We start from the raw sequence: 22,114 nt of genomic DNA, 5'->3' as shown, positions 1-22,114 counted from the left end.
AGTTAATACTGAAAAATGATTATTTCCCCTCAAATTTTTACTTCTTACTTAATCTTGCATTATAGCGCTCAGGGGCTATCTCATCCCTCCTGATTCTAGCCCTCCAACCAGTTTTGGTGAATGGCTCCCTATTTCCTCATCACTTCTATTATACTCTGTAAGTTTTAAAATTAAAAGCCATATTTTTTTCTGGGCCTAGTTGTTAAATCAGGTTTGTGTAAATGCATAATCTCACAAACAGCAAGAACCACTCGTGTTCTGGGGCCAGTTCCCAGAAAGCCAATTGTGTGCATCTCTCCCAACTGAACTTATAGTGACATCCCATTGGGGGCTTGAACTTGGTGATGATGGGGATATTTACACCATGAAAATTGGCAAATGCTATAAGTCAAACGTTCTTGGTTTGGTTTGGTTTTTGTTTGGGGGAGCCAAGTAGTTTGTTAGACCTTGATTAACATATCACTGTGTGCAACAATATATTTTTCCATACACTTTCCAATTGGTTTTTAGTTCCAGTTTTTATGAATCAATCAGAGAATATCTATAGAACACCCATACTGCTTAAGGCTGCTACGCTAGAAAGCATGAACATGAAGCTCACCTTTCTTCTTGTTAGTGTATATATAATGCCTATAGACTGTGAAATCTGATATGTTCACACTTGTGAAATTAAAAAAAAATGCTTAGGTATTTCAATATTCTTTGATATATAAATTACAGGAAGAAAGGAAATCAAGGTTGAGTTCCACAACTCCTTGGCTTTAGAACAGACATCCTGATAGGAACAATAATCAAATGATAGATAACAGCATTTTTAACAAGAATTCCTGTGGCAGATACATTTGCACGGTTGGCAAATTATCTAGATTTTAGGATTTGGGACAAGAGCAACAAACATCAGGTACAACTCTGTGGATTGCTCTGTGGATAAATTGTTCCTGCAATAACTTTAATAAAATCTGAGAGTCTTATACACCCAGCTAGAAGTTCATGAATCATTTTCTAAATATGTTGTCATGGGGTGCCTGGGTGGCTCAGTTGTTAAGCGTCTGCTTTCAGCTCAGGGCGTGATCCCAGAGTCCTAGGATCGGGCCCCGCATTGGGCTTCTCTGCTGGGAGCCTGCTTCTTCCTCTCCCATTCCCCCTGCTTGTGTTCCCTCTCTCGCTGGCTGTCTCTCTCTCTGTCAAATAAATAAATAAAATCTTTAAAAAAAATAAATACATATGTTGTCAAAGTGTGTCTGACAGCAGGGAATCATTAAAGAAACAATAGTTTGAATGAATGTCCTTGAGCTCCCAGATTTTCCAGGGATTCCTCCATCAAGGTTTGGGAAGACATTAAAAAGTTATGGCATCTTTATTCTGGGCTATTTTAGCAGTAAAAGCATCTCTGGTAGTAGGTTTATCATTCATTCATTCTTTATAATTATTGAGTTCTCATCCAGTAATAGGCACTATGCTTATCATTATCTCACCCTTTGTTACTACAGTCTAGTAGTGAAACTGACAATAATCAGTTACAAATCAGTAAAGCTGAAGATGTTTCAGACAATACAGAGAATGGCCTTTGAGGGAATTGAAAGAAACTCACTAGGGTAGGAGATTTTGGGAGGGGCAAAGTTCTTTAAAAAATCCCATGCAAATTTTTAAAAACAGATTTGGATTTCTTTTCTTTTCTTTCTTCTTTTTTTAAGATTTTATTTATTTGTCAGAGAGAAAGCACAAGCAGGGGGAGCTGCAGGCAGAGGCAGAAGGAGAAGCAGGTGCCTCACTGAGCAAGGAGCCCAACACAGAATTCGATTTCAGAACCCTGGGATCATGACCTGAGCCGAAGGCAGGCGTTTAACTGACTGAGCCACCCAGGCGTCCCCAGATTTGGATTTCTTAAGGAAATAATGGGAAAGTATTAAATATTTATTTATTTATTTTTGTGTATGGGATTAAAGAAATAATCAGGTTTTATTTTAGAAAAAAACCTGAACTTAAAAGGAAAAATACCTAATCTTGGGTAAATTATATATTTGGAGCAATTCAAATCCTGGTGGGAGCTAAGTCAGTGCTCACAGACTGACAAGAATACAACCAAACTCATAAGAACTAGCTTATCAAGAACACAGACAGGAATTTTTCGAGGCAAGAGCAAACTGTCACCCTGCCAAAGCCTTCATCATTGCAGATGGCTATGGGAAGTAGTGTTTTGATGTGGGAATTCATCCCACTCTTTGCTTCACTGTTCTTCTCTTAATAGAAATAAATACTTGGAAAGTTCTTCTGACATACTTGTTCTTACTAAATGGGTCAGTGTTCCCACCCTACCCTACATTCGTACAACATGAAGGAGAAATACTTATTGGCCTTAAAGTCATGTAGTAATCGTGCAGTGCTTACCTATGGTGTCCTACATCTAGAGCCCAAGATTGAGCTGTTTGAAGACTTTTACCCTTTTTTCTATTTATTCATTTCCAAAAATAAGAAAAACAATAACTTTAGTTAAAGAGATTAAATTACAGGGGATGGGGTAACTGGGTGATGGGCATCTGAAACTAATGATACACTATATGTTAACTAATTGAATTTAAGTAAAATAAGTTTAAAAAAAGAGGTTAAATTATATAGCATTGGAGGATTTTTTTTAAATAAAATGCCCTATTTAAAATTTCTGCCTGTTATTTTTACTTTCTATTAATTATGCGGTGTCTCATACCAGATTAATCTATCACCTTAGCCAGAAAAATAAAGAAAGGTTGCTACCTTAAAAGGTGATGCATTGTCTTATTTCCTTATGCTGTGCTTTAAAATTTTCTTCATATATTGGAGACTATGTGTCTTAGCTGTCCTACAGTCTCCAGAGTTATTCCTTTTTTGGTTCTAAATTCACTTAAAGAGATACACAAATGAGGTATTTGAAGGGTTTCACCCACTGTTGGATAAGTGATGGTGGAGATACTGGTAATGATGATGGTGATAATAATGATAATGATTCTGGGAGTCAAATTTTCAAGTGCCAAAAAGTTAGATTAATTCCATAGTGGTGTGAAAATCACCATAGTCACTAATTTTTCCTTTGGCATAGATATTACAAAATAAAGATAGTTTTATCTTCACTTGCCAACTTCATGCTATAGCTCTCACAGAAAGAACCATAAAATTAAAAATAACTCATTGCTTCTGGAATTGGGCAAATCCAAGTTGTATTACTGGCAGTATATACTAGCTATCTGTGTCATTTGAACACGTTCCTTCTCTCCATAGTCCTTAGATTCCTCTGCCATAAAATAAGAAAAACAATAACTGTAGTTAAAGAGGTTAAACGATACAGTATATATAAATTGCTTAGCACAGAGAAGGTACTTAATACATATTCTTCTCTTTAAATTTGGAAAAAAATGGAATTACTACAAATTTATTTTACATGTGTCTTACAAGACAGTACTAAGCTATAAAGAATTAAGCAATTTTTTTCATTAGAACTGTTTTCTTCAACATCAATTTATTATAATTATTTTCCCTAATATTCCTCCTCTTTGAAAAAGTTATCACTAATTTAATATAGGTTACCATAAGGAAAGAATAATCAGTTACTCTATAAATTTTGTTGCAATATATAGTACTATACCTTGAAATTTTTCCATTCCTTTTTTTGTTCCCTTTGCAAATATTCATTTTTGACATCCTCCTACAAGAAAATAAGATTTGATTGATTAAATGAGCCAATACTTTTTCCCAGTTATTTCGTATTCTGTACTGTGATTCAAAGTACTAGATTTAAAATCAAAGCAAACCTTGAGCATGTATGACTGTGGGCAGCTAGAAAACAATGGCTGAGATGTTGAACAGACACATGACAAAAAGAAATGCAATAACTTGAGGCAAGCATCAGATATGAAGACAAAGTCAGATCTTCAAGACAAACAGGGTTTGAAATAAAGTTCTATTGGTAGCTTATAATGGATAATTATCAAATAACTATATTTATATAAAGTCACACACATACACACACAGTCTTTCCAGGTATTCTTATATCTTCATAACACTTCCATTTTATAAAATAGAAAACAGCTAAGAAACAGAGGGATGAACCACATTTTTAGAATAAGTCTTGCTCAACATGATCTCTGTGTTGCTATGTCACACTGAAATTATTCCATTTCTTCTGTGTATATCATCATTTTTGTTTTTATTGCTTTTAAATTCAAATTATGAACACAGTGAGTGAATACAGGTCTACATTTATGTTGAATTTATAGAAAATGTACATAAAAATTAAAAATCAACAATTCTCTTACTAATTATCTCCCAGAAAGCTTCTAGTTCTCAAATGCAAAAGGATATTTTTACATTTTAGAAGGACATTATTGTTCATCGATTGTATTTTACATAACTTAGAAGGACACAAACACATGGATATAAAAACTGATTTCTTAAGCAGAAAAAAGAGAGTACCACTTAATAAATGAGCGGTTCATATCAAACCTGTAACAGTACCTTATGGCCTATGCATAGTCAAAAGAATACAAGTGATAGTGAATTTGGTTTCATACATTATATCACATAATAAAAGTATTAAATACATAATATGCAGCAACTTATTTTTCTTCAGGAATGTGATCTTTCACATAAAATAGTAAGTTTCCAGTTGTTCAACATGATGGACAATACGTGTCACAGGTAATAAAATAATCAAATAAACAATGTAATAGAGAGTAAGTCACATAGAGTATTCATTTTCAGCAAACATATATGAATACAAACTACACTAAACATAATTCAAACCTTGGTAATTCAGCAGGCACATAAGTATCTCTTTTTGTTCCTTTTGTTTTTACTTTAGTATTCAGATAATATCAGTTTACAGTGATTCCTGGGTGATAAATGCTATATAAAACTACTTTTGTTTTTATTTGGAGATTTGTGATAGTTTGGCAATGACTTTTGGAATCATACTTGTAATGACTCCCAGTGTAAAGCAAACCTTAGGATTAAATGTAGTGGCTATGACTTTCCTGACATTATTATTCCTCATACAAGGATAATCTGCTGCATAACTTCACACTGTAGAATAACTAATGACCCCATTCTCTTTTTGGCAGCCCAAATGAGACATCTTTCAATGAAAACAAAAAACAGATGTTCAACATTAGCAGATGTCCAGGGTGACACACTAAACATATGAAGGGAGTGGAAATCCTAGATCCTCTCATATGTGTAAGAAATGCTGACCAGTGCATGTTAGATTTCCTGGTAGCATCATCTGGTTTTGTAAGAGTAGAATTTTGTTCATGTATTAGATAATGATACCCTCCACATTCCAATCTCTATTCTGCTGCCAAAATTATTTTTCTTTTGAAAATAATATTAATGATCCATTAGATTTTTAAGCTATAATTATTTTTATTACTTTCATACTTTTTCTACATAAAATAATAAAATAAAAAACTATAACACACAAAGATGATTTATTTGCACTAGTCAAATAAATTCTTAGTCTTTTTTGCCCCAAATCCATGTGGCTTTCCCTATTATTCATTTTTAGCCTACTCAAATATATTCTCAGTGTCTTCTCAGTGAACCTGTCCCCTTACCTGTGAAGGTCCTTCTCATCCTGTTCAGGCTGGAATACCAGTGCTTGGTAGCACACTGTGCAGGTACTCTCCTTACCCTGCTAAACTGCAAAATCTTTGCAGAACTTCTGGACCCTTCTGACAGGACCTATACTCCGTCCTCTTGTGCTCTCATGCCCTCTGTGGGACAGTCCTCCCAAGCAGGCAACCTTCTCAAACTGCACAGGCTAGGACACTCAGCACTGAACCCTACCCTTCATCCTTACTCTGAGCATGCTCTGTGTCTACTGTCCTTCTATCTGGATGCCCTCATCAGCTGTCTCAGGCTCCAATATACCCTGCCACGCCACCCTACTAGGTAGATGCCACATTGTCCTGCATGGGCCTCCACACCCTGTCCTGGAGGGCACTCTTCCTTGCTGGTGCAGCCCCACCCACCCATGGCTTCAGGACTAAAGTGTGCAGGAAGGGAAGGAAATGGAAAGAGGAAGCACCCCTACATATATACTCTGTACATATATCCCTACATATATACTCATATATATACAAAATACATATGTGCATATATTTGTGTATGTGTATATGTATACATATGTTACATATATAATTGAGAATAAGCTAATTGTGAAAAAGTCAACTGACACTATTTACAACTGAGCTATTTGTTTCAGATCTTACATTTTGTCACAAATCCAATAATTCCGTTGTGAGTTAATGCAAATAAATGTAATAGTTTAACTTGGAGAATCAACTTCTTTTACATATTTGTGGTGGTCCTAAGTTATTTAAATGACTTGACTATTAAATTGTTTCTTACAATTTGTTTCTAGTCATGAAAAAAAAATTTAAGATTTTATTTATTTATTTGACACAGAGAGAGAGAGCACAAACAGGGGAGCAGCAGCAGAGGGAGAGGGAGGAGCAGGCTCCCTGCCAAGGAAAGAGCCCAATGCAGGACTCAATCCCAGACCCTGGGATCATGACCTGAGATGAAGGCAGATGCTTAATCGATTGACCCACCAGGCACCCCTGAAAATTTTGTCTTATAAATATAAAATAAAACACATTTTCACAGATCCAAAGAAAAAGATAAATCCTGAATCACTAGCAAAGTTGAGATGTACTTATGAGTTAAATAAATTAGTTGTTTCCCAACCCAAAGATAAAGAAAGAACATTTATCTCTCAACACTTGAAAAAAAGTACATTTTCCATCTTCTGAATCCTTTTGTAATTTAGAAGGCATTATTTCACATTTGGTCAACATATTAATCTACTCAACTAGGAACCCATTCTGGGTAATGCTTAATTATTTTTAATTTTCCCCTACATTTGGAATTAAATATAACATATATATATACACAATACTACTAATAATAAAGTATATGATGAATGTATATTTAGAATATATATTATAGTATATTTAATGTAGTTTCATTATTAGAAGTTTTAAATCTAGAATCCCAAATTTTTGTTTTTTCTAAATTTCTTCATCTTTTTTTAATCCTTCTTGTGTTATCTCTCTCTTCCCACTTTTCCTAAAATATCTTTCCCTCTCATCCTTTTTCTAGCTTATTCATCAAGAAAATGTATAAAGCCTGATGTCACACTATTTGATACATGTGCAATTGGATTTAAATTTTAAAACTAAATCTTTTTGAAGGTTTAGTGTAACATGAAAATCATTAACTATTATCCACCTAGCTTACACATAGTACCCACTAGTGGAATCATCAGGTGTGCTTACTACTGCCATCTGCCCAGACTACCCTGTCTTTGGTAACCACAGAGCACATTGCCTCACTGATACAATGAAATGAGGTTTTGTGATTATTCTATTATTATTGTACCTTAATGCCTATTGCAAATGCAATTTAGCCTGGGAAACGTCTAAGGTTGATAATCCATGGTTTTCTTGAATTCGTCTGCTACTTTTAATTGTCATTTGATTGGTTCCTTGGCTTTTAATTAATTACTTAATTAAATAAACTCTGTGTATTTCCCATTATATGTCAATGAAGCCAAAAACTACACAGATAAATGACATTTTTGGTAGTTGTTCTTGAAGAAGTCTCAGGTTATTTGAAGATAAATAACCCTTAAAAAAATCAGGGGTGCCTGGGTGGCACAGTCAGTTAAGCGACCAACTCTTGGTTTTGGCTCAGGGTCCTGAGATCCAGCCCCACACTGGGCTCCCTGGTCATCACAGAGTCTGCCTAAGTTTCTCTCTCCTTTTCCCTCTGCCCCTCATCCCCTGCATGGCCTCTCTCTCTCAAAAACAAATAAATAAATCTTAAAAAAATAAAATTAAAAATAAACAGAGCAAAGTTACACTGAAATAGGTATTTTATGTCTTCAGTGATGACACTGATGATGCTTTCCCATAAAGTTCAATAAAAACTATACCTTATCTGACTACTATTATAAATGATAGGTTAGGGGCGCCTGGGTGGCACAGCGGTTAAGCGTCTGCCTTCGGCTCAGGGCGTGATCCCAGCGTTGTGGGATCGAGCCCCACGTCAGGCTCCTCTGCTATGAGCCTGCTTCTTCCTCTCCCACTCCCCCTGCTTGTGTTCCCTCTCTCGCTGGCTGTCTCTATCTCTGTCAAATAAATAAATAAAATCTTTAAAAAAAAATAAATGATAGGTTAACAGACACAACCAACAAACTACACTATTTATTTCTTGCTTCTGTCATATTCCAATGCAGGTTGGTTGGGATGGGTGGTGGTACCGCTTTGCATAGACACTCAGGAACCCAAGCTCCATCTGTGGCTTCTCAATTCCAGAAGCCTCAGAGTCCTCCTCTAGACAAGGGAAGATGGAAAATGAAGGATCATGAGTGGGAGAATATGGAAATTACAAGGAAATCTGAAAAATGCAATCTAGCTGTGTGTTCAGGAAGAAAGTAAAAAGATTTTGGTGAGCAACCAGCTAATTTTTGTCATAACATTATTTTTAGGTCTTTGTCAACTTCAAGGATAGTTTATGGTTGATCATTTCACAAGATAGAAACAAAAATCATGGAAAAATGATAGAGAAATTCTAATCAATATTGAGATTTTTAACATGGCAAATATCTTTTTTTTCTGGCAGTTGATATGTTGTAATAGATTTGTTCATATTTTGTTGTAAGGAGTTATTTTCACAAGACAGTTCTATATAGTATGTTTTGATTCTTATTTAAATAACCCTTATGGACTCATCCAATTTTGGCGCTGTTAGAAATGGGAGACCTAGGAGATAATCTATAGCTGAAGATACTGAAGATTCTACAGGCAGGTAGCAAATATTAGCTAACTCATTTTACTCCAGCTCTCAAACCTAACACCCTTAAAAAAAATGCACTTTGAGTAGAAGAAAATAGTTACTAACTATTACGTATACACTTTTTAAAATTCACAGTAATTGTTTGGTAAAATTTAATCTTGGGGGGATTAGATTCTTATAATCTAAACATCCAACAGATTAAGAAAGCATAAAAATGACAAAGTGTACTATTTTTGTAATTTTAGAAAGAAATTCATTTAGAGTATTGTTAATAAATGAGAGATTACTTAACAAAGTAAAACAAAATCTATTGTTCACCAAAAGCAAAACAGCAACTAGCTTTCTGAAGAACTAATCTAACCTGAAACACAGACATAACTTTTGACTCTGGTATTTGTATAAAACATTTAGGAAAAGATTATAGAATCTTTGAAACAGAACCTTAGACATATTTACATTAGCACCATGGTCCTGGAATTTCCTCTATAATTTTCTTGACACAAGGCATCCCAATCTTATCCTCAACACTTCCAGTGGATGGAGTCTTACTACTTCTCAGGTGAACATGAGCCGTTGCTGAGTATATAGGTCTTTATAAAAGGCTATCTTATACTGACTTAAAATAAAACCCCTTATGACTTTCAACCATTAATCTTTGTTCTGTTATCTGAGACAATAAATATGTTTATATGTTCTACATATTTTTAAATAAAGATCATGATGGATTTAATGCAATCAATCCATCTTCCTTTCTCTATTCTGAACATCTTTCTTTATACCAGTTCTTTATTATTTCCAATTAAATTGTTGGGTTCCGTTTCAGAATGCCTGTGGGTATTCCTAACCAGAAAAACATGTTTGAGATGAGAAGCAACACACTTGGCATTTGCGATATCATTTTTAACATAAAAATATGCAGTTAAAATAACGGACCCCAATAATGAAATCCTTGAACTTCAAATTTCTCATGCAATACAATAAAGTTATGTTCATACTCTGTTACTTGTATTCATTCTTTTGGGAAAATGACGGTATTATTATCTCAGGAAATTTGGCATGGTAATCTCAATTCCTCAGGAAAAAAATATGTGTGGTTCTAGAACAAAATAGTTATTAAGATTTGAATTATTGGAAGTTTCTTATGTGCAGTAAAATATTTTAAACTCATTTATGCAAAGGTATCCTTTTTTACAGTAAAATGGTCAAAGTAGTAAGAGATACAAATTTCTGAGTTGTCTTATTCAAGAACTTTGCTATTCTGAGAATTGCACCTACTTAACATTTGATAATGGGGGGGGCGGATTTGGAAAATATTCCTGTAGCTTCTGAAAAAAATTAGTCTTTATCAAGTAAATAGTTAAGATACTGTATAAGAAAGCTCAAGGAATCTGACAAAGATAATAATAACCTCATATACATAAATGTTAGCTATATTAAAAACAAAACAAAACAAAAAACAAGAAACAAGAAACAAGAAACTTTTCCTACAGAAGGAACATTTGCTTGAGAGACCAGCCAGTTAATGCATATCTTAAGTGGCCTTTTTGAATGTTTCTTCATCAGAGTGCCTGACTTCAGTATAAGTCCTCAGAATAAAGTTAAAAAATTCCGCGATTAGAATGGTGAATGATGAGCTTTATTTTGGGAGGCCAGTATAGGTTTTGGGTCAGAGAAACAGGGTAGTATTATCAGAGTTTTACACCGTCCTGGTGCTATTAGGCTCACACATATACCCGCTGAAGGAATCAAGAGCCCAGCTACACATCGATGCTAAACTCAGTAATCTTCCCCTGATGCCCACTATGTCCACATGGTCCAAAAAAGCTAAGGCTTCTTTAAGCAGAATCTGCATTTCTTGGTTTTGTACAGAGTTCATACCTGGGTTGAAGATGAGAATTCCAACAAACTGATGTGGATGTCTACAAATATAGACATAAATTCAAAGAGCATAATAGATACATTTAATGTTACATCACATTCCTGGAAATTAAAAACATAACTAGATATATTTTTTTAAAACTTCCTGCATCAGATGAAGAGTAAAATAGATAAGACTTGATGATTCACTTTGGTAGGCTGTAAGATTAAACAGAGGTTTTATCTTAATACATTAAAAAGTACAAAGGAATTAAAGTGGAAAGAATGAATAAAGTTAGAAAAATGAAGAGCCAATATGGATTTCACATGTGCCAGAAGGGATAACAGAGATTAGAACCTTTATAATATGAGAACTTTAGTGTTCAGATGCCACAACTACCTCTCTGAACTCATCTCCTTCCCCTCATCACTCCAGCCACTCTGGCCTTCTTTATATTCTTTGCACTTGTTTACCTGTTCTCAACTCAAATAAGAATTGGACCTTTGAATATGTCTGTTCCTTCTATCTGGGACACACTTCCAAAAGATAAATGTTTGACTCATTCCTTCAGGTCTCTGCTCAAATGTCAGTATATCCATAAGGGTTTCCCTGTTTATGCTTTATAAAATTACCCCTCCAACCCAATCTGGCCACCCCATCTTTCTCCAGCTCTGCTATATTTATCCCTACAATGCTGATTACAGTCAAATAATTTATGTACACTTTTATTTTCAGTCTTTTTGTCAGAATTCAGGCACTTGCTCTGTTTTGTCACCTACTACGTCCCCTGTACTCAGAGCACTGTCTCAAATATAGTAGACACTTAATAAATACCTGTTGAATGACTGACTGAATGAAAAAATGAATAAATGGTAGACAACAAAGAAATTTTCTTAAGTTTCTGAAAGTTATAAATTCAAACCAAAAAGCACAACTTTCATTGGCAAGAGCGCATGTCCAGAAATTAATGACCTCAAGAACAAAGGAGAGTCAAGACAGAAACTTAAGAAAAAAGCATAACAGAGGGAAAAAAAATAACACAGTTGATTTCAGATCATTTATCTGCAACAACGAACAATGAAGCAATAAAATAATCTTGAAACTGTGGTTATTTACTGAACTAAACTAGCATTCAAATGTGAGTTGATAACATTTTGGTACAAGAAAACATGAAAAAAGATTTTAAAAAAATCAAACTGGGGAAAAGGCATCTTGTAAAGACTTAAGAGAGAGGAAATTTAAACTTAAGAATAAATATTATCATTGGAAATGTGACTTTGAAACACTTAAATTAGGAAATTATAGATAACTAAATAGTGGCAGAGTATCAGAAATTACTAACATTTATGTATTAACTTTCCAGATGAAATAAAAAATATTAGGTGAAATGGAAGTTTGTAAAACAGCATATTAACATATTTTATTCAGGTCATATCTGTTTATATTTCCAAATTCATTTTGAATTGGAAAATGGAAGCGTGTATCTGGATCATTGAGTAAAATGTTTACTGTGATTTTCATATATGGATTTCTAGTAGAGATGTTTTATTTTGTGTTAGAAGGAAGAAATATTAGGGGACAAGAAGGACCTTAATTTTTATTACTTTTATCTTCTGTATATTTTATCTGTTAGAAACATGAATCAAGATTTGGAAAAAGTATCTGTTGTCTGGTCAAGAATACTAAAGACAATATATAAAGAACACATTTCAACCCCAAATTATTTCAAACCCAATTCTTTCATAATAAAATACTCTCTAAGGAAAGGGACTAAATGGTTGTTGAAACACATTCAGTCAAATATGCTATTTATTTTCTTTACTAAAACAAATACATGCATGGATCATATTATAAAGGGTTTGAAAGTACAAAAGTATCTGAAATAAAAATAAAAATTCTTATCTTCTCACTTCTTCCAGCCACACTTCCCAGCTTACAGATAACCACTGACAGACTAACAATGATAAGTTCTAGGAACATGCAAGTTGGAATTTCGATAGCAAGAACATAGGTCTGCAAAGATATCCTGTCAAATAAATTACTCATGAAGGTACCAAAAGGATTTTGAGAAAGAATATTGTGATTTTCCTATTTCAAGAAAGGAAATTAAGCCAATTCAATGCTAATTCTTATGAGAACATGCATAATCAGAACACAGGCCTTCTTATTTTTTGCAATACAGAACTGAAACATAAATGCATTACTTGAGTTGGGCTCTCAGTTCACATGCAAGAATTTTCTGGTTTATACTTTGACGATTCTAAATAAAACATCAATTAACTTTTTAAATATAAAAATGGCATTCTAACATTTATAAAATCAGTCTCTATTTATAAAATATAACAGGTGGGCTCTTTGTTCAGCTTATTCTAACATTTTAACAGAGGTTAAGGTATAAACAGGAAGACACTGCTTCTGCACTTAAGCAGCTTATGTTTTAGTAGAAGGGAGAGGTAATTTTAAATGACTGATAAATGAAATTAAATGACATGCAAGGTCCAGAGGCAAAATGGAACAAGGAAGGGAGACAGGAACCTTCCCAGCAGGTGCGCAGCATTCAGAGAGGGTTCAGAGGGGACGCTTCCCACAGAGAGGATTTGAAAAATGAACTTACTAGGTTTTTAAGAGAAAAATACAACATAGGCAAAGGCACAGAGGTGTGAAATAAGATGGTGCATTTAACAAATTTAAAGCAATTTGGCACTGGTGGAGCATAAAGTAAAGAAGAGTAAACGGCAGGAGAGGACCCTGGAGAAGTTGTCAGGAGCTGAATCATGGATGGACTTGTATTAGCTAAGTCGCTTGGACTCTAACCTATAAGACACGCATATGAATGAAAGTTTTAGAATTGGGGAATGGTTAGAGGTTGTATAATCCAAATGTACCTAAGACTTTCTAAATCATCTATTACCATTGAGTGAATGTGATCTGTGAGCGATATTACACAAAATTCCTGAGCGTCTATGTTCATCTGTCATTGCTGGAAAGGTCCTGATAGCAAATTTGACAAGAGTCTGGATTATGTATTGTCAAATAAGGAAATTCTGGGCTTAGAGGGAAGGTCATTAATTTTAGAAACATATCAGATTTGTTAAATCACATTGAAAATCATTAGCAAAATGTGATTTGGCCTGGATTCAATAATAGATTTCACTTGTTTCAATCTTGATGGTAAGCTATGGAAATATTAACTCATTGCATATTTTTGTTTTCAATCAATCATTTAAAGATGCTATACGCAAATAATGAATCATGGAACATTGCATCAAAAACTGGGGATGTAGTGTATGGTGACTAATATAACAAAATAAAAATTATTAAAAAAATAAAGATGTTTATTTATCTGCCTTAAAGAGTTGAGTGCTGTTGTGGGATGTCTCAAATAAAAAAGCATTGCTCTTAGTTTAAAAATGTATAAGCTTGTTGGGGATGCAGGGTGAAACATTTTAAATACTAAATAATGCAAAAGATAAATAAAAAAAGGTATCACAAGGTAAGTGTCAGCTTTATTGCTAAATGAATTTCTTTACTGCTAAAGAAATAAGCACTATTCACTTGTGACTTCCTTAGAAATTATTGTTTTCTTCAATTCTAAGATTTATCATCAGTTTTATCAAATGGATCTGGTCTAGATAAATATATTAGTCAATTACCAAAAATATGTCCATTATTACAATATTGGATCTAGGATGCTAGATCACCATAATGCACATGAATGGAATATCACAAGATGATAAGCAGGAGAGTACATGATCCATAAAAATGGATAAAATTGAATACCTTAGTTCAAGTAGTAGAAGTCATTGCAAATATGAGGTGACATGGAATAAAATATAAATAGGTAAAGTGGTAATTTGTACATGAGTCAAACCCCTTTCAACAGAGAAGTGAAATTGCAATTTAACATTCAGTGAGTTTCCAAGGCAGTCCCAGAACCCTGCTAGCTTTTAAAGAGAGTGAAAACAGAATAATATTAACCTTACATAATTTGAATGTGTGATGGACTACCTTGAATGCATCATGCCCCAAGGTACCATTTGTTACCAAGGATCTGCCAAAGACCACTAAATTTCAAATTCAATAAATTCAGGACTAAGTTGAAAAGCCAGTGATGCCTAAATTATCAAGACTCTTTTGTCAAACTTTAATAAAAGATGAGACATTGAATGTCTTGGTAGTCAATAGTCATCAGAGCAATGACGGATTATTGGCATGCACACTATTTCACACATAACTGAGTTGATGTAAATTTTTTCTTTTTACTGACTTCATTTTAAATGGTATAGGAATTAAGTTCCAGATTTATTTTGGTTATCCACAGAATTTCTATGAACGGTATTTATAAGCAAAAGACTTCCAGAGATGATAGTAGAGACTTTAAGACTATCCTGAAACCATTAAATAAAATTTGATAAAAATAAACATTTAAACATATTTGACTGTGCTATCATATAAGCAGTAAAGAAAAAAGCTAAAAGGAAGTCAAATTTGTCAATTGCACACTGGTTAACATTTTAAAAAGAATTCATAAAGATATATATCCAATACCTAGATTAAATAAAACAGAACTGTGCCATACTTAAATAAAAGTGTGGATCAATAGTGCTTTGCCTACAGTTTCTAGAGTATGAAAATAAATATGAAAGATGTCATTTCTAGAATAGATTACTGAAGATACAGTATATAGAATGGATAGGAGCATGGGCACTAGAGCCAGATAGCCTGGATTCAATTTCCAGTCATGGGCTTTCTGAACCAAATGACCTTGGGAAATTTATCCAACTTCTTTGTACCTCAATGTCCTTATCTCAAAAACAGAGATGATAATAGCAGCTACCTCATAGAATTGTAAGGATTTAAGTCATTAAATATAAAGCATAGAGTAAATGCTTTGTGTCAACTATTAACTACTCAACTATAGCAATTTAAAATAAAAGAGAATGGAAAATCAAAAAGATATCTCTAGTATCTTTTGGAAAAGGAAGCTCAGCTGAGTGTTATTTTTTCTTTCTTAAAATGAGTGAAGCAGTATCTTACAGGAGTATTTTGATATTATTCATTTCTACCATTAAAGATGAGACACATGTATGATTTATCTCTTTAGAAAAAAAAGTTAATGCTTGTGATAACCACAGATTATCTAGTTTTATCATTCTTAGACCTGTAGGGAAATTAATTGTAATAATTAACTCCATATTTAGCTATTTTTAAGATGTCTGGTTATAACAAAACATGGCTTGAGATGAAAATTAAATGAATTAGAAAACTCAGATTTGCTTTATATTAATGGTTAGAACTATAACAGTATTATACATTGAACACATCATGTTGGTTCTTCTGTTAATGTTAAATTTCATTATTTTTCAGATTGGTATACATTATTACTCACAAATATCACAGGGACCCTAGTATGTATTTGTCCGTGTTGAAATGTTAAGCATTGTTTTTAATCTTGAAGTGTAAAAGTGTAAACCTTTTGGAAAGTATTATATATCTATATCTACATTTATATCTATGTCTATAAAATATAAATTTTTTCCCTTTTTTAGTCTATTTTTTTTCAATACCTTATTGTCTAGTGTATAACTATTTAACCTGAGCTCCTCCATCCACCCACCTTCAGCATTTTCATAAATTAATACATCCTCTGTTGGGGGCTGCATAGGAAAAGAAAACAGGAAAAACTCCCAACAGGTTATGTACATACTCAGATGGGTTCATTGCAGTTCTTTGCTGTGTTTGCTCTGTGTTCTTTTGTTATTATTTATAGCTGTGCTATCTCTTCTCACAAACTATATGCCATAACTTTCTAAAAGCCATGATTAAAAAGGACTGGGGGGGGTTCTCCTTTCCTTACATTTTACAGAGATTCTGAGTGGTTTCTAGCTTAGCGTAAAATTGTCCTGATTATTTTGTGATTGATGTTAGTGTGAGTAATAAAAATAATAGTTGAGAATCTACGTTAAAAAGTAGGGAATTTGGTAATATACTTGTGCTTTTGGCTGCAAAATATAAGCAGGCCATTGTACTTCATGAAAACAGCAAATTTTGCACTGTCTCTGTACACACTGGCAAGGCTACATTGAGATAGTCCAGATGTGAGAGATGCATGAATCGCACTGAGCTGATCTTTATCCTGGAGGAAATCCCAAAATATTCTGGCCAGAAAAAGGTTAAAGAAAGCACTTAGACTTACATCATGTACAACTTTAAGTCCGGAAGCAATAATGAATAGCTTGTTTTGTTTATTTGTATTTGAGATTTTTAAGACAACACCCATTGTCAAATGCCACAGGGCATATGTATCATGAAAAGTAAACAAAATGCAAAAAGCTAAAAGTCATTTTTAATTAACATATCAATTATGAAAAGCTCAACTGAACAGATGTCCTTTGCTTTGTGCCCAGAAGTTCAATGAACTGGAGCTCTGTCAGGTCAATAGAAAAAAAAAGTTCCATACTAAAAGTCTTAGGACTCTTAAAAGGAGCACTCTTGTTGATTTTACCCTTTGTGACTGTACGTATAGATATCCCTCTAAAAATATCAAAGGCTAATGTCATATGAAGTTTTACTGATTATATTTGAATTTTATCACTGAAGAATTACATTTTTATTACATCATTCAATATACATGTATGGAAGTCACAGAACTAAGTATACCTGGAATATATAAACAACATCAAACCCTTCCTGTACTCATATCCTCCATCTATTTTCCACATGAGTAATTTTTATGAAATATAGACTGCATTCCTTCCTGCGTAAAAATCTCGGTGGAATGCTAGTGATGGTAGGAGAAGATCTGGCTATATAACAAAAAATTACAAAATATGACACCAAGTAACTCATGAGACTCCTCTGCTATAAATATCCATCACAATCTCTCCGTTTTAACCCTATGCTTTCCTTACTAACTTGATTCATGTGGTGCTCCAAGTACAGATCACCTCACCACTTCCTACCATCTATATATGGAAACTGTTGATTCTTCAAAGCTTAGAGAAAATGTTTCATATAGAATCATTACATCTATACTTCATAATTTCTACCTGCAAAATTAACTGTTCCTTTCCCTTGTCTTATTGTTTTTGATAAGAATGCATTCTAGCCCTACTATGATAGTTTAAAGAAGTCATAGGTTGATTGGATTAATGGTATACAAATCTGTTGGTAGACTGTTCAATTTACTAAAGCAATCAATGAAACAGGCTCTTTCTATCTTTTTTGCTACAACACCTGTTTGAGGCACCATGATAACAAAATGGCCACTTCTTTTTTCATAGCCTGTATTCTAGGCTAGAAGAATGAGAAAGGTCAAAAACATTTCGCTAGTGAGATATAGTCTGTTTCTTTAGAAGTGAAGCCATCTGTAGAGAACCCTTCTAAATGTTTAATCAGGTGACATGAACACTCCAGCTGCAACAGAGTTTGGGAAAATAAATATTTTTAAATTTCAGAATCTAAAGTAGAAAACACTGAAAACATCAGTATGTGACTCCATAATGTTTCTCCAACTGTCATAAAACTAACCAATTTTGCTATTATATTATAAGTATTAATATAATTTAGTTATGTTCAATTCTGCAATTCTGAGTTCCTTGAAGGAAAAGACTATAATTTTAATAATCTTATTCTTTATGCCAGGAATCATTTTTAGACTATATTTGTAGAACAGATAGCTCCAGGAAGAAGATACTTTTCATAGAACCACAGGCTTTGACATAGGACACCAGAGATCTATACACTAGCGGAAGGGCAACCTGAAAATAGACCAATCATGATCAAATCAAGGTAATCCTCCAATAATCTTCCTGCTAACTAGAAAGAAAAATTCCCTCTGGAAGAAAATAACATCATTCTAAGCCTCTATATTTTTGTCAAACTGTTTTTCAAAGAGAGATTTTATCATAATTCATTCCTACCAAAAATGTATGAGAGTTCCAATAGTTTTACATCCTAACCAACCCTTAGTACTATAATTTTTTTAAAATTTATTACCTATTAGTGATATTTCATCATAGTTTTATTATTTATTATATTGAAGACTAATTATGCTGAGCATTTTCTCGTGCGCTTTTTTATTATTTGTATGTCATGTTTTGTGAAGCTTATGTTCAAAATTTGACCATATTTTAATTAGTTTGTCTTCCTTTTTTCCTTTGTAAGAGATATTTTTATATTCCCTGTCCTTTATTGCATATATATCTTTCAAATAAGCTCTCCTAGTGTTGGTATTACTGTTTTGTTTTATTAACCATGACTTTATATAATATTGTATTAAGATATAATGTGCAGACCATAAAATTTACACTTTTACACTGTACAGTTTAGTGTTTTTCTTCCTATAGTCACAGAACTGTATAATCACCAACACTATCTAATTTTAAATGAGCAGAAATTTTTAATTTTATAGTTCAATTTATCACTTTGTTTTCTTTATATGACTCATGTTTTCTGTCTCTTGTCTAATAAGTCTTTGTTTACTCCAAGTTGCAGAGGTTTTCTTCCATGTTTTCTTCTGAAATTTGTGCTTTTAACATTTTTTTTAGTTAAATTGTATCCATGAGGTGGGATAAGGCGCAAAGTTTATAGTTTTTCATATGTATATCCAATATTTACAGCACAATATGTTGAAAAGGCTATTCTTTCTTCGTTAAAATATGTTTTCATCTATGCATGCATCTACTCCTTTTTTTCTTTTTCAATTTTTTATTTAAATTTTAGTTAACATACAGTGCAATGTTGGTTTCAAGAGTAGAACTCAGTGGTTCATCACTTATATATACCACACCCAGTGCTTATAATAACAAGTCCCTCCTTAATGCCTAGCACCCATCTAGCCCATCTCCTACACAACTCCTCCATCAATCCTTAGTTTTTCTCTATAATTAAGAATCTCTTATAATTTGTTTCCCTCTCTCCTTGCATGTGTCTACTCCTATTTGTATGTTCTGTTCTGTTGATTCATTATACAAATATCCTTTGGCCAGTGTAGCTCAATAGTATATCTTGATATCTGGTTCATCTGTTTCTAAATTGTGCACATCTATTTTAAATATTTTCATATATTTCTAAATTGTTTTGGCTATTCTGTATACTTTAAATTTACATATAAATTTTATAATTAATTCTTCAATTTCTAGAGAAAAGCATTCTGGCATTTGTATTGCAATTGTGTTTAACTATAGAACAAATTGGGAATGATTGCCATGTTAACAATTTTGAATCTTTCAATCCACGAATATGGTATACCTCTGCATTTACTTGTCTTCTTTGGTATTTCTCAACAATTATTTTTAGTTTTCAGTGTACCTAAATATTTCATGGTTTCAGTGGTATTTTATTTGATGTATTTTCCCCATTTTTTGAGGTATAATTGACAAAATTGTAAATGTTTAAAGTTTGCAAAATGATGACTTCATATACATAAACATTGTAGAATTATTGCTACAATCAAGTTAATTAACATAATTAACACATCCATCACCTTACATAATTCCTTTTTTTTTTTTTTTGGAGAACAGATACCAAAATTTTGAGTAAGAAATGTACAGCAAAATTTTATATATTTTATATATATAATATATATATATATTTTATATATGTCTCTCTTTCTCTCTCTCTATATATAATATAGTATAATATTTATATTATATTATATTATATTGTATATTATATTATATTATATTATATTATATTATATTATATATGTGTGTGAGTGTGTGTCTTGTTTTAATCCTATTGAGAATGGTGCCATTTTTGTTTAAGCAGGCAATAGACCTGGTTAGTCAGGTTCAGGCTGTAAGTTGCAGCACATCTTTTGTGGGCTGTTATTCCACTGTCAGTTAAGTTTTCAAGGACACTGAAGTGCTCTTCAGATCTGTTCCCATTATGCACCACACATGGCCAGCCTGGGTGGTGGTCTATCTGCTGCTTCAGTTCTCAAAGTCTTTTTTTAATGCTGATTAGGAATAGTTCTACAGATACGCAGCTCAGGTGTGAGCTCAGGATTTTTTTAAAACAAATTCATAGACTGACTTTCATGAACTCCTTCATCTCATTATTCTGTCTGGTACATTCCAATTCTCTATGGTCCCCCTTCCACTTCCCTGGCCAGAGGCTGGGGAATTAGTTATCCCATTTTGCCTTGTACTTCTGAGACTGTACTCACCTACAGGACCAACCAACATGAAAAATCAAAGGGAAAAAATTATAAACTCATTGTCGGTTTGCTGTTACTTTGAATTCTTGTTTTCTTCTCCAATATACCTGTCACTATTTACATTAAAAAATGCTCAATAGCTTCCCTATGCATTCTGTCCAGGTTCTATAACTTCATTAGGTGAGAAAGACAGGGAAGAATGTGTTTACTGCATCTTACCTTGCACTAGGTCCAAAAGCATTATTCTTAACAACCAAAAACTCGGAAAAAACAAAATGTCTATAAATGGTAAAATCAATTGATTATATTTATAATGTAGAATAATAGCATATTTATACCAAGTACTGTCATTCATCAATGCAAAAGTATCAAAAACTGCTGCGCCCACAGCATTGATAAATGTCATAGACATAATATCAGGAGAGGAAGCCCACGACAAAATAACGCATACTATATAATTCTATTCATACAAAGTTCAAGAAAAGGTGAAACTAACCTATGAGAAAGTTAGACTAACTCTTACCTTTGGGGAGAAAACAATGATATGGAGTGAAAATTAGGAAGGCTTTTGGGGTGCTGGCAATGTTCTGTATCATGAACTTCGTGAACCTTGTAGTGGTTACAGGTTATTGTCATGTACACTTAAGAACTGCACACTTCTACTATATGCATATTATACCTCATTAAAAAACTTATAAGGAAATGAAAATAATAAAGTGAAGCAAACTGGCCATATCACATTATATTTTACATTTTGTGCACAAACTTCCAGAGTGACTGTAATTGCTACTTGGTTAATGTGTGTTATTACTCTATGTCCCTCATGAGGTCAACTTGGCAAATACTCCTTCTACCATCCTATCTCTTAAACCCTTTCTCTCTTTCTCTGTTTAACTCTATTGCTCTCTCATATACATATACTTAGTGTCATGATGCAATTTAATCCTGAATCATGTGAGTTTAAATACAAATCTAAAAATAGCTAAATATCACAAATATGAAAAAAACCTGAATAAATGAAAGACTTCAGATTTTTGTTACTTTTTCTGAATATGAAGAACATTAATCTTCCAAGGTGAAAAAAATCCATAGTAATAAGGAATTCTATTCTTAAGTTGTAAATCATAATTTTAATTTTCCTTAGAATTAAGGCCTTTGGTCCTGAAAAAAATGCATGGCCATTAGAAGATCATCACATTTCAGAAATGATAAGCACTCAATTAAATCAGTGCAGTTAACAATAGAATGTGTCATATATTAGGTTA

At 33.1% G+C, this 22,114-nt stretch overlaps 1 protein-coding gene across 1 annotated transcript in view; it reads right to left on the bottom strand.

The window, feature by feature from the left end:
- Window positions 1–3,610: 3,610 nt before the first annotated feature.
- Window positions 3,611–22,114, bottom strand: part of CNBD1 (cyclic nucleotide binding domain containing 1) — a 429,548-nt gene continuing 411,044 nt past the window's right edge. The window contains exon 12 of the mRNA XM_034668509.1: window positions 3,611–3,676. Within this exon, the coding sequence (XP_034524400.1) occupies window positions 3,611–3,676 (66 nt within the window). The remainder of the gene's footprint in view (window positions 3,677–22,114) is intronic.

This window comes from Ailuropoda melanoleuca, chromosome 9 (genome assembly GCF_002007445.2).
Source record: "Ailuropoda melanoleuca isolate Jingjing chromosome 9, ASM200744v2, whole genome shotgun sequence".
NCBI lineage: Eukaryota > Metazoa > Chordata > Mammalia > Carnivora > Ursidae > Ailuropoda > Ailuropoda melanoleuca.
This window is presented reverse-complemented; position numbering and strand designations above follow the sequence as displayed.